This window comes from Hemibagrus wyckioides, linkage group LG14 (genome assembly GCF_019097595.1).
Source record: "Hemibagrus wyckioides isolate EC202008001 linkage group LG14, SWU_Hwy_1.0, whole genome shotgun sequence".
NCBI classification, from domain to species: domain Eukaryota; kingdom Metazoa; phylum Chordata; class Actinopteri; order Siluriformes; family Bagridae; genus Hemibagrus; species Hemibagrus wyckioides.
In genome coordinates this window covers 17484065-17498460 of record NC_080723.1, presented here as the reverse complement: position 1 = coordinate 17498460, position 14396 = coordinate 17484065, and the positions used below count along the sequence as shown (strand labels likewise).

The window sequence follows — 14396 nt, the reverse complement described above, 5'->3', positions numbered from 1 at the left end:
TATACAGACACATGAAAACACACTGAGACACAAAAACACACACACACACACTCAAAAAAACATATACAGACACCTAAAAACACACTGAGACACAAAAACACACACACAAACCAAAACACACACACACACACACTCAAAAACACATATACAGACACATGAAAACACACTGAGACACAAAAACACACACACACACACACACACACTCAAAAAAACATATACAGACACATAAAAACACACTGAGACACAAAAACACACACACCAAAACACATACACAAAACACACACACACACACACATACTCAAAAACACATATACAGACACATAAAAACACACTGAGACACAAAAACACACACACCAAAACACACACACACACTCACTCAAAAACAAACCAAAACACACACACACACACTCAAAAACACATATACAGACACATAAAAACACATTGAGACACAAAAACACACACACCAAAACACATACACAAAACACACACACACACTCAAAAACAAACCAAAACACATACACAAAACACACACACAGACACAAAAACAAACCAAAACACATACACAAAACACACACACACACACTCAAAAACAAACCAAAACACATACACAAAACACACACACACACACTCAAAAACAAACCAAAACACATACACAAAACACACTGAGACCCAAAACACACACCAAAACACATACACAAAACACAAACACACACACTCAAAAACACACTGAGACACAAAAACACACACACACACACACACTCAAAAACACACTGAGACACAAAAACACACACACACTCAAAAACACATATACAGACACATGAAAACACACTGAGACACAAAACACACACCAAAACACATACACAAAACACAAACACACACACTCAAAAACACAGAGACACAAAAACACACACACACACACACACTCAAAAACACACTGAGACACAAAAACACACACACAAAAACACATATACAGACACATGAAAACACACTGAGACACAAACACACACACACACAAAAACACATATACAGACACATAAAAACACACTGAGACACAAAAACACACACACACACACACACACAAAAACACATATACAGACACATAAAAACACACTGAGACACAAAAACACACACACACACACACACACACAAAAACACATATACAGACACATAAAAACACACTGAGACACAAAAACACACACACCAAAACACACACACAAAACACACACACACACACACTCAAAAACACATATACAGACACATGAAAACACACTGAGACACAAAAACACACACACCAAAACACATACACAAAACACACACACACACTCAAAAACACACTGAGACACAAAAACACACACACACACACACTCAAAAACACATATACAGACACATGAAAACACACTGAGACACAAAAACACACACACCAAAACACACACACAAAACACACACACACACACTCAAAAACACATATACAGACACATGAAAACACACTGAGACACAAAAACACACACACTCAAAAACACATACAGACACATGAAAACACACTGAGACACAAAAACACACACACCAAAACACACACACACACACACACACACACACTCAAAAACACATATACAGACACATGAAAACACACTGAGACACAAAAACACACACACCAAAACACACACACAAAACACACACACACACACACTCAAAAACACATATACAGACACATGAAAACACACTGAGACACAAAAACACACACACCAAAACACACACACAAAACACACACACACACACTCAAAAACACATATACAGACACATGAAAACACACTGAGACACAAAAACACACACACCAAAACACATACACAAAACACACACACACACTCAAAAACACACTGAGACACAAAAACACACACCAAAACACATACACAAAACACACACACACACTCAAAAACACACTAAGACACAAAAACACACACACCAAAACACACACACACACACACACACTCAAAAACACATATACAGACACATAAAAACACACTGAGACACAAAAACACACACACAAACCAAAACACATACACAAAACACACACACACACACTCAAAAACAAACCAAAACACATACACAAAACACACACACACACTCAAAAACACACTAAGACACAAAAACACACACACCAAAACACACACACACACACACACTCAAAAACACATATACAGACACATAAAAACACACTGAGACACAAAAACACACACACAAACCAAAACACATACACAAAACACACACACACAGACACAAAAACAAACCAAAACACATACACAAAACACACACACACATACATACAGACACATAAAAACACACACTGAGACACAAAAACACACACACAAAACACACACAAACCAAAACACATACACAAACACACACACACACACACACACTCAAAAACACATATCCTGTTACTAGCAATTTTTGCAAGGAATTTTTCAAGCACAATGGCAGAAGGAAACCCACACAGACAGACTGAACACTCCACATAGACAGTACCACAAGCTCAGCATCGAACCAGTGATCCTGCAGATGGATAACATGGAGGGAACAGTGGCTTACTGCTAAGCATGTTTGTCTTGCACCTCCAGGGGTTGGGGGTTCGATTGTCCTGTGTGTGTGGACTTTGCTTGTTCTCCCTGTGCTTTGAGGATTTCCTTTAAGTACACCAGTATCCTCCTCCAGTCCAAAGCCATGTAGCTGAAGGGTATCTAAATTGGCTGACTGTGCCCTGTGATGGACCGACACCCCGTGCAGGGTGTCCTGAGGCACCTTGTGCACAGACTCCAGGTTTTTCACAACCCTGTGCAGGATGGATGTGATTAATATGAATGAAACAGCAAAATCTAGTGTCGACTCTCTAGGGAATCTTTCATATTTGTGTCACTACCCGAGGCGATATTCTGGACTATACTCTGGATTCACTGGACCTCTTCGACAGGCCTCAGTTCACAGGCCACTGTCAGCTTGGTTACACTATATTGGCAAAAGTTTTGGGACGTCTGCCTTTACATGCACATGAATGCAATATGGAGCCGTCCCTTGATGATGTATGTTAAGATGTTTGAGACTTGTGTACTTTCTATTTCAGCCTGTTACAGAAGTGTCTCATTTTTTAGCACATGCAAGAGATCTGAGCTCAGTGTGTGTGTGTGTGTGTGTGTGTGTGTGTGTGTGTGAAGAGAGATGGGAAAGCCATTGTAATGAAGGGCATTAGGATTCTGCTCAGAGCTTCAGTGTCTCCTTTTAAGGTCTCTATTCAAAAAGGAGTGCCAACTGAAGATGCTTCTTTGTTCAGGTCTCTTCAGTGTGTGTAAGTGTGGGGAGTGTGTGTTTGTGTGGGGAGTGTGTGCATCTGGTGCAACAGCATCTGCTCAGCTTCAGGAAGCCCGCAGGTCTGTTTAACATAATTCACCCTCGGTCTGAGCACACAGATAAGCTGAGGCACACACACTGATCTCTGTCACAAACAGTACAATAACCATCAGTCTGACCATACTGTCTTGATTCATCACACACACACACACACACACACACACAGCAAATGCACAAAAGCAAGTGCAAGTACAAACATACAGATTCAAGTAGGTTTATACAAATTTACACACTTACACATACACACACACACACACACAGCAAATGCACAAAAGCAAGTACAAGTACAAACATACAGATTCAAGTAGGATTAAACACACACACACCTCTCTCAGGGTGTAAATTGGCTGTGTGTGGGCCATAAAGCAGTGTGTACTGGATGTCATTAATACTCCATCAGCACCTCTCAGACTGAATCAATGTGTCATAAAGATGAATCATTCAGACTGTGTTCAATATTAATAGAATCGTTTAGTTTAACATGCAGGCTGTGAAACTAGCTCCCTAACCATCATTCTACCCATCCTACACATTACATTACACACCACTCATCAGATCCATGTCTTTCTGTTGTTATCTTAAACTATACTTTATATACACTATATTGCCAAACGTTTTGGGACACTCCTCCAAATCATTGACGTCAGGGGTTGGGCTCGGCCCCTTAGTTCCAGTGAAAGGAACTCTTAATGCTTCAGCTTCATACCAAGACATTTTGGACAATTTCATGCTTCCAAACTTTGTGGGAACAGTTTGGGGATGACCCCTTCCTGTTCCAACATGACTGCACACCAGTGCACAAAGCAAGGTCCAGAAAGACATGGATGAGTGAGTCCTGACCTCAACCTGATAGAACATCTTTGGGATGAATTAGAGTGGAGACTGAGAGCCAGGCCTTCTTGTCCAACATCAGTGCCTGATCTCACAAATGCGCTTTAAGAGGAATGGTCAAAAATTTCCATAAACACACTCCAAAACCTTGTGGAAAGCCTTCCCAGAAGAGTTGAAGCTGTTATAGCTGCAAAGGATGGGTCAACTCCATATTACATGTAAAGGCAGACGTCCCAGTTTTGGTCTGGCTCGCAGTCTCCTCTCTAATTCATCCCAAAGGTGTTCTATCAGGTTGAGGTCAGGACTCTGTGCAGGCCAGTCAAGTTCCTCCTTTTTTAATGGACAGCTAAAAACATCCCACTGTTCAGGATGTACTTTGGAATTTTTTGAGCTTGAGATGAAAAATGAAAAAAAACAAAAAAACAAAAACAACTGTTGTGTCCTTTTTCCACTTTAATTTTTCTCGATCTAAAGACTGAGGAATGACCAAGATTCATTTCTCAGCTGATTGAAACGTCATGGGCGGGTTTGATGGAGAGTTAAAGGACTAGAGGAAGAGTCTGGCACAATAACAAGAGGCTTGGTCGAGACAGAAAATGGTACATCCCACAAATCAGTGCATCCTAGAGCGTAGCGGAGTGGCGTATATACAGGAGTGTTTAAACATTAAAACACTATATTTGGGGGGAAAAAAAGAGCTTTTTTTTCTATACTTTCATTACTAAACTGAAATTACTCAAAACACACACACAAATCTGTTCTTTCATTCTGTCTCCGAGTGTGGATCATCGTTCAAACACCAAACAGATGGCGCTTTCTATTTAGCAGCAGGCTACTTCAAACCCAGCGAGACAGACAGCGTTTAGAGCCACAAAAACACACCATGTCAGTCTGCAGGAAACATACATCCTTTATATAAAGTGTGGAGATGGAAAAAAAGAGAAAGGAACAAAATAAAAGGAAAACTGATACCAGCTCTATCAGGATGATAAAATGCGCACCTTTGATTTTTTCCCCCAGCTGGCTACATTCGTGCTCCGAGTAGTGAACGATGGGAGGCGGAGACGGCGGACGCAGACGGTCTTCCTCTATCCTCCGCCGGTGTCTTTCTTCTCTCGCCAGCATGCGCTGCCGGCACTCCCACTCGTACAGGTCATCTCTAGCCTGAGCGTAGTCCACGTGCAGCCGACCCGTGTCCTTCTTATCTGTGCTGGAGCCGAGGCGGATCCGGTAACCTGTGTGGGAAAAGAGAGAGAGATCGGAAAATCAACAGGTTTCCTTATAGACATGAAAGCTCGATGCCAATCAATGCTAAAATGCCAGCTGCTCAGTGGAGGAATAACACACATGAGCAGACAGTGTAATGAGTGTAAAAGGCACACTTCCTGAAACTTTTAATAGCTCCTGTTGACAGGCCTAGAGCCAAAAGAAAATGGGATTTAATTGGTCCAGACGGTTTTGGCTGTTTATCCCGGAATCTGGTCCTCGTCCCAAACAGACGGTGTGGAATCATCGCCGTCTTCTTCTCCACCATTATCTCCAGCAAAACTCCTAACTGGCTCAATGTGTCCGGAAAATAATTTGATGAAGCCGAAAAAATGAAAAACATTCGTAATCAGCATTACAAAAACGAGTGATGAATTCATTTGACGCTGAAACTAAAGTGTGACATTTTTCCTAATAAAGATCCAGAATGGCTAAGAACTGTCCTTAAACAATAAATAAATAAATAAATACTTCTTATCGAAAAACTGTGTTTAAACTGTAAAGAAGAACACCTGTAGAGGAAAGCGCTGTGTTTATCCGGATGTGTCTTTTGTGCTTTAAATATATGCCAGTGTTTACTCTGTTCTTCCCTCTGCCACAGCTGCAGCTTCAACCTCACCACTGCAGGGAAAAACCTCACTGTACTTTATCCGAGATACACACACACACACACACACACACAGCTCCTTCATTCAGACTCCATGTGTTCACACTTTTCTTCCCTCAGGGATAAACTCCTTACTGTGCTTGCAGCGCTGCTATGAAATCATGCTAAGTTGTTAATTATTCATGAAACAGAAAAAAAGATAAGAAAATCATCCAGGAGGAAAAAGTCATGCACATGACCTGTCTGACCAGACCTGCCCAAAATTCCCAAAGTGAAGTAGCCTAACACAAGTCTGACAATCCATTCTTGTCTATTGGGCATAGAGTGCTGCTCTGAGATTACATAAACACCCTAGGCAGTGAGTCTATATAGCATAAACACCGTAGGTAGTGACCCTATATAGCATAAACACCCTAGGCAGTGAGTCTATATAGCATAAACACCGTAGGTAGTGACCCTATATAGCATAAACACCCTAGGTAGTGAGCCTATATAGCATAAACACCCTAGGTAGTGAGCCTATATAGCACAAACACCCTAGGTAGTGAGCCTATATAGCATAAACACCCTAGGTAGTGAGCCTATATAGCACAAACACCCTAGGTAGTGAGCCTATATAGCATAAACACCCTAGGTAGTGAGCCTATATAGCATAAACACCCTAGGTAGTGAGCCTATATAGCATAAACACCCTAGGTAGTGAGCCTATATAGCATAAACACCCTAGGTAGTGAGCCTATATAGCACAAACACCCTAGGTAGTGAGCCTATATAGCACAAACGCCCTAGGTAGTGAGCCTATATAGCATAAACACCCTAGGTAGTGAGCCTATATAGCATAAACACCCTAGGTAGTGAGTCTATATAGAATAAACACCCTAGGTAGTGAGCCTATATAGCATAAACACCCTAGGTAGTGAGCCTATATAGCATAAACACCCTAGGTAGTGAGCCTATATAGCACAAACACCCTAGGTAGTGAGCCTATATAGCACAAACACCCTAGGTAGTGAGCCTATATAGCACAAACGCCCTAGGTAGTGAGCCTATATAGCATAAACACCCTATTGAGCCTATATAGCACAAACACCCTAGGTAGTGAGCCTATATAGAATAAACACCCTATTGAGCCTATATAGCACAAACACCCTAGGTAGTGAGCCTATATAGAATAAACACCCTATTGAGCCTATATAGCACAAACACCCTAGGTAGTGAGCCTATATAGCATAAACACCCTAGGTAGTGAGCCTATATAGCATAAACACCCTAGGTAGTGAGCCTATATAGCATAAACACCCTAGGTAGTGAGCCTATATAGCACAAACACCCTAGGTAGTGAGCCTATATAGCATAAACACCCTAGGTAGTGAGCCTATATAGCACAAACACCCTAGGTAGTGAGCCTATATAGCACAAACACCCTAGGTAGTGAGCCTATATAGCACAAACACCCTAGGTAGTGAGCCTATATAGCACAAACGCCCTAGGTAGTGAGCCTATATAGCATAAACACCCTATTGAGCCTATATAGCACAAACACCCTAGGTAGTGAGCCTATATAGAATAAACACCCTATTGAGCCTATATAGCACAAACACCCTAGGTAGTGAGCCTATATAGAATAAACACCCTATTGAGCCTATATAGCACAAACGCCCTAGGTAGTGAGCCTATATAGCATAAACACCCTATTGAGCCTATATAGCACAAACACCCTAGGTAGTGAGCCTATATAGAATAAACACCCTATTGAGCCTATATAGCACAAACACCCTAGGTAGTGAGCCTATATAGCACAAACACCCTAGGTAGTGAGCCTATATAGAATAAACACCCTATTGAGCCTATATAGCACAAACACCCTAGGTAGTGAGCCTATATAGCACAAACACCCTAGGTAGTGAGCCTATAGAGCACAAACACCCTAGGTAGTGAGCCTATATAGCACAAACACCCTAGGTAGTGAGCCTATAGAGCACAAACACCCTAGGTAGTGAGCCTATATAGCATAAACACCCTATCGAGCCTGTATAGCATAAACACCCTAGATAGTGAGTCTATATAGCACAAACACCCTAGGTAGTGAGCCTATATAGCATAAACACCCTAGGTAGTAAGCCTATATAGCATAAACACCCTAGGTAGTGAGCCTATATAGCACAAACACCCTAGGTAGTGAGCCTATATAGCATAAACACCCTAGGTAGTGAGCCTATAGAGCACAAACACCCTAGGTAGTGAGCCTATATAGCATAAACACCCTATCGAGCCTGTATAGCATAAACACCCTAGATAGTGAGCCTATATAGCACAAACACCCTAGGTAGTGAGTCTATATAGAATAAACACCTTAGTATTGAGCATAATATTACATAAACCCCTATTTAGCTTATATAGCATAAACACCCTAGATAGTGAGCCTATATAGAATAAACACCCTAGGTAGTGAGTCTATATAGAATAAACACCCTAGGTAGTGAGTCTATATAGAATAAACACCCTAGGTAGTGAGTCTATATAGAATAAACACCCTAGGTAGTGAGTCTATATAGAATAAACACCCTAGGTAGTGAGTCTATATAGAATAAACACCCTAGGTAGTGAGTCTATATAGAATAAACACCCTAGGTAGTAAGCCTATATTACATAAACCCCCTATTGAGCCTATATAGCATAAACCCCCTAGGTAGTGAGCCTATATAGAATAAACACCCTAGGTAGTGAGCCTATATAGAATAAACATCCTTGGTAGTGAGCCTATATAGCATAAACACCCTAGGTAGTGAGCCTATATAGAATAAACACCCTAGGTAGTGAGTCTATATAGAATAAACACCCTAGGTAGTGAGTCTATATAGCATAAACACCCTAGGTAGTGAGTCTATATAGCATAAACACCCTAGGTAGTGAGTCTATATAGCATAAACACCCTAGGTAGTGAGCCTATATAGAATAAACACCCTAGGTAGTGAGCCTATATAGCATAAACACCTTAGTAGTGAGCATATATAGCATAAACACCCTAGGTAGTGAGTCTATATAGAATAAACACCCTAGGTAGTGAGTCTATATAGAATAAACACCCTAGGTAGTGAGTCTATATAGAATAAACACCCTAGGTAGTGAGTCTATATAGAATAAACACCCTAGGTAGTGAGTCTATATAGAATAAACACCCTAGGTAGTAAGCCTATATTACATAAACCCCCTATTGAGCCTATATAGCATAAACCCCCTAGGTAGTGAGTCTATATAGAATAAACACCCTAGGTAGTGAGCCTATATAGAATAAACATCCTTGGTAGTGAGCCTATATAGCATAAACACCCTAGGTAGTGAGCCTATATAGAATAAACACCCTAGGTAGTGAGTCTATATAGAATAAACACCCTAGGTAGTGAGTCTATATAGAATAAACACCCTAGGTAGTGAGTCTATATAGCATAAACACCCTAGGTAGTGAGTCTATATAGCATAAACACCCTAGGTAGTGAGCCTATATAGAATAAACACCCTAGGTAGTGAGCCTATATAGCATAAACACCTTAGTAGTGAGCATATATAGCATAAACACCCTAGGTAGTGAGCCTATATAGAATAAACACCCTAGGTAGTAAGCCTATATTACATAACCCCCCTATTGAGCCTATATAGCATAAACACCCTAGGTAGTGAGCCTATATAGAATAAACACCCTAGGTAGTGAGCCTATATAGAATAAACACCCTAGGTAGTGAGTCTATATAGAATAAACACCCTAGGTAGTGAGTCTATATAGAATAAACACCCTAGGTAGTGAGTCTATATAGAATAAACACCCTAGGTAGTGAGTCTATATAGAATAAACACCCTAGGTAGTGAGCCTATATAGAATAAACACCCTAGGTAGTGAGCCTATATAGCATAAACACCTTAGTAGTGAGCATATATAGCATAAACACCCTAGGTAGTGAGTCTATATAGAATAAACACCCTAGGTAGTGAGTCTATATAGCATAAACACCCTAGGTAGTGAGTCTATATAGAATAAACACCCTAGGTAGTGAGTCTATATAGAATAAACACCCTAGGTAGTGAGTCTATATAGAATAAACACCCTAGGTAGTGAGTCTATATAGAATAAACACCCTAGGTAGTGAGTCTATATAGAATAAACACCCTAGGTAGTAAGCCTATATTACATAAACCCCCTATTGAGCCTATATAGCATAAACCCCCTAGGTAGTGAGTCTATATAGAATAAACACCCTAGGTAGTGAGCCTATATAGAATAAACATCCTTGGTAGTGAGCCTATATAGCATAAACACCCTAGGTAGTGAGCCTATATAGAATAAACACCCTAGGTAGTGAGTCTATATAGAATAAACACCCTAGGTAGTGAGTCTATATAGAATAAACACCCTAGGTAGTGAGTCTATATAGCATAAACACCCTAGGTAGTGAGTCTATATAGCATAAACACCCTAGGTAGTGAGCCTATATAGAATAAACACCCTAGGTAGTGAGCCTATATAGCATAAACACCTTAGTAGTGAGCATATATAGCATAAACACCCTAGGTAGTGAGCCTATATAGAATAAACACCCTAGGTAGTAAGCCTATATTACATAACCCCCCTATTGAGCCTATATAGCATAAACACCCTAGGTAGTGAGCCTATATAGAATAAACACCCTAGGTAGTGAGCCTATATAGAATAAACACCCTAGGTAGTGAGTCTATATAGAATAAACACCCTAGGTAGTGAGTCTATATAGAATAAACACCCTAGGTAGTGAGTCTATATAGAATAAACACCCTAGGTAGTGAGTCTATATAGAATAAACACCCTAGGTAGTGAGCCTATATAGAATAAACACCCTAGGTAGTGAGCCTATATAGCATAAACACCTTAGTAGTGAGCATATATAGCATAAACACCCTAGGTAGTGAGTCTATATAGAATAAACACCCTAGGTAGTGAGTCTATATAGAATAAACACCCTAGGTAGTGAGTCTATATAGAATAAACACCCTAGGTAGTGAGTCTATATAGAATAAACACCCTAGGTAGTAAGCCTATATTACATAAACCCCCTATTGAGCCTATATAGCATAAACCCCCTAGGTAGTGAGTCTATATAGAATAAACACCCTAGGTAGTGAGCCTATATAGAATAAACATCCTTGGTAGTGAGCCTATATAGCATAAACACCCTAGGTAGTGAGCCTATATAGAATAAACACCCTAGGTAGTGAGTCTATATAGAATAAACACCCTAGGTAGTGAGTCTATATAGAATAAACACCCTAGGTAGTGAGTCTATATAGCATAAACACCCTAGGTAGTGAGTCTATATAGCATAAACACCCTAGGTAGTGAGCCTATATAGAATAAACACCCTAGGTAGTGAGCCTATATAGCATAAACACCTTAGTAGTGAGCATATATAGCATAAACACCATAGGTAGTGAGCCTATATAGAATAAACACCCTAGGTAGTAAGCCTATATTACATAACCCCCCTATTGAGCCTATATAGCATAAACACCCTAGGTAGTGAGTCTATATAGAATAAACACCCTAGGTAGTGAGCCTATATAGAATAAACACCCTAGGTAGTGAGTCTATATAGAATAAACACTCTAGGTAGTGAGTCTATATAGAATAAACACCCTAGGTAGTGAGTCTATATAGAATAAACACCCTAGGTAGTGAGTCTATATAGAATAAACACCCTAGGTAGTGAGTCTATATAGAATAAACACCCTAGGTAGTGAGTCTATATAGAATAAACACCCTAGGTAGTGAGTCTATATAGAATAAACACCCTAGGTAGTGAGCCTATATATTGAACAGGAATATTTCATTCTGTCTGTTTTACCTGCTAAAATGCACAGAGAGAGAGAACAAAACAAAAGAAAAAAAAGAAAAGCTATAAGCTATGTTTCCATGCCTTGAGCATTTAGTGATGACACTGCAGAGTGTCCCTCCAATTTATTTTCTACTAGCTGAAAAAAATAAGGTTTCAGAGATTAGAATCTGTGCAAATAAATAAGTAACAGCTTGCAGAAGTGAAGGCGTCGTGACCCGAATCCTTTCCACTTCAGTTAAACTGGCTTTTCTGGAGAGTGAATGGTGAATTGTGATTGAAAAAAATCAGAAAAGCCAGGGATCAAAAATCAGAAATGGTACAGATAAACTGTAAACACTGGCTCATAGGTGTGCACATGTTTGTAAGAAATGAAACATGGTGTATTTATGCATGTAGAAATTAATAAAAAAAAAAGGTGGAAATCTGAACAAAAAATAAAAAATGCTGCAGCAGAAAAGCATTTCAGGGTCTATTCACAACCATGATCTCTGAGTGGGAGGAGCCTATTCTCTCTCCCCTGTCAATCACAGTGACACTAGCCAATTGTTGGTGGAAGTGTATGCGGAAGAGGGTTGACACACACCGTTCTCCTGTGTGTGTGTGTGTGTGTGTGTGTGAGAGAGAGAGAGAGAGAGAGAGAGAGAGAGAGAGATTGAGAGAGAGAGAGAGAGAGACGTTGACCTGTGTTGAAGATATAGCACAACAATGCTGCTGGGTGTTTTTTTAATGTGTCTCAGAGGAAGTGTGTGTTTACCCCATCTTTCTCATTTGTGTGATAGAGCAGAGTTTGCTAGTAGGTGGGAACTTGGCAAGACGAAAATGGAGAGGAAACAAAACTAAACCTTACAGGATAAATTGTTTATGATACGTTCACTCTACATCCATATACACAAAGAATTACACGTTTAATTACTAATGTTAATTTTAATCCGATTTGTCACACACAAAAACCTAGCACATGAACAACAAACTCCTTCCTCCTTCATTCTTCATTTCATGTGGAACAGGAAAAACAGAGAGTGAAAAACCTCATAAAAGACAGCGGTGAAATATGCCTTTGTTTATGGGCTGGATTGTGCACCTGGAGCACAGAGACGAGTTTTTTTCACGCTCGCGGCTTCTGGAAAGAAAAAGACCGTGGTCGCAGGTTGGCATTGCCCACGGAAATGAGCTGGGTCTTCGCACTTTATTCTCGCGTCCGCCCCATTGCTTTATGGCCCCCAGACGACACTAAATATTTTATACGGTGTGTTCTGCGTCCGAAATGAGTGCCTTTATTTATGGACAGGCCTGAAGAGCTCCGTCACGGGGGCCGTGTGATATATGAGGTGCGGCTCTGGTCTCACGATAGAGTCGGGTTCGCCTGAGACGAGGCTGCCTAGAGACAACCGGTATTACTGAACATATTTATATATATGAAATGTACATTAGAAACAAGACCATAATGCAATGAGCAGAGGAAACGAGCTAGCTCTGTCCATGCGACACTGCCATTTTTGTGTGATTTGTATTCAGTGCATAGGTGGGGCAATCTGCTGTATGTGCATGTGTGTGTGTGTGTGTGTTTGTCTTCTTGTTGACCTCTGGTGTCAGGAGCACTTGGGCGAGTGTGAGTACCGGCCTCCGCCCCCTTTTCACCACCCATAAGAGATTTAGCAAAGTCCCTCCTCCCTCGTTAAATCCCCATCAATCCATCAAGTCAAGCCTAGCCGAGGGCTTATAGACACACTCGCCTCGTTTCCATTAGATAAAAGGTTAAGTGAAATGATTCCAAATCGCACTTATGTAAATCTCGCTGCTCTTCCGAGTCGGAATCTGTCCCTCCTTCAAAAAAAAATTGAAACACAAGAAATCAAACACGAATCTGAGTCTGTGGGCAAAAGAAATAAAACAGCTAGAACAAATAAACACATAATAGAGCGGTTTCGGGGCCTATATCTCAGCTTTGAAATGATTTCAAAGTAAGACATGAACAAAAAGAATGAATGCGAATGTATACGTCAACACTCTGGCTCTAGAGAAATAAAGATAGTTAAAAGAGAGAGAGAGAAAGAGAAAGACAGAGAGCATTTGCTGGTGCGTACCAGACAGGAAAAGTGCCTTGTCCACTGTGTGCTCCTCAACGAAGCGGATGTGGCAAAAGTTCTTCTTGCTCTTGCGGATGGCGCTGATGGCGCCGCACTGCTCAAACACTTCTGATATGATTTGCTCGGTAGCGTTTTCAGGTAGCCCTCCTACGAACACCGTCTTACAGCCCGGGGGTCTCTCACGTGTGGCTGGAGGAGGCAGATCTGCAGAACACAATAGAGATCACACTTATCACTTATCAGTACAATAGAACATCTGGAATAAAACACAAAAGCTGAAAATGTCACCAATGGTCCAGATAAGGAATGAAAGACTCTAGAAATTTTAATTAGACTGATTGATTT

At 40.6% G+C, this 14396-nt stretch overlaps 1 protein-coding gene across 4 annotated transcripts in view; it reads right to left on the bottom strand.

The window, feature by feature from the left end:
• The window catches only part of enox2 (ecto-NOX disulfide-thiol exchanger 2), a 292078-nt gene that overhangs the window by 55505 nt on the left and 222177 nt on the right, over positions 1–14396 (bottom strand). For all 4 annotated transcript variants that reach the window (XM_058407650.1, XM_058407652.1, XM_058407651.1 and 1 more), the window contains 2 exons: positions 14049–14255; positions 5232–5465 (listed from right to left, as the gene is read on the bottom strand). In XM_058407650.1, coding sequence (XP_058263633.1) covers positions 5232–5465; positions 14049–14255 — 441 coding nt within the window. The remainder of the gene's footprint in view (positions 1–5231; positions 5466–14048; positions 14256–14396) is intronic.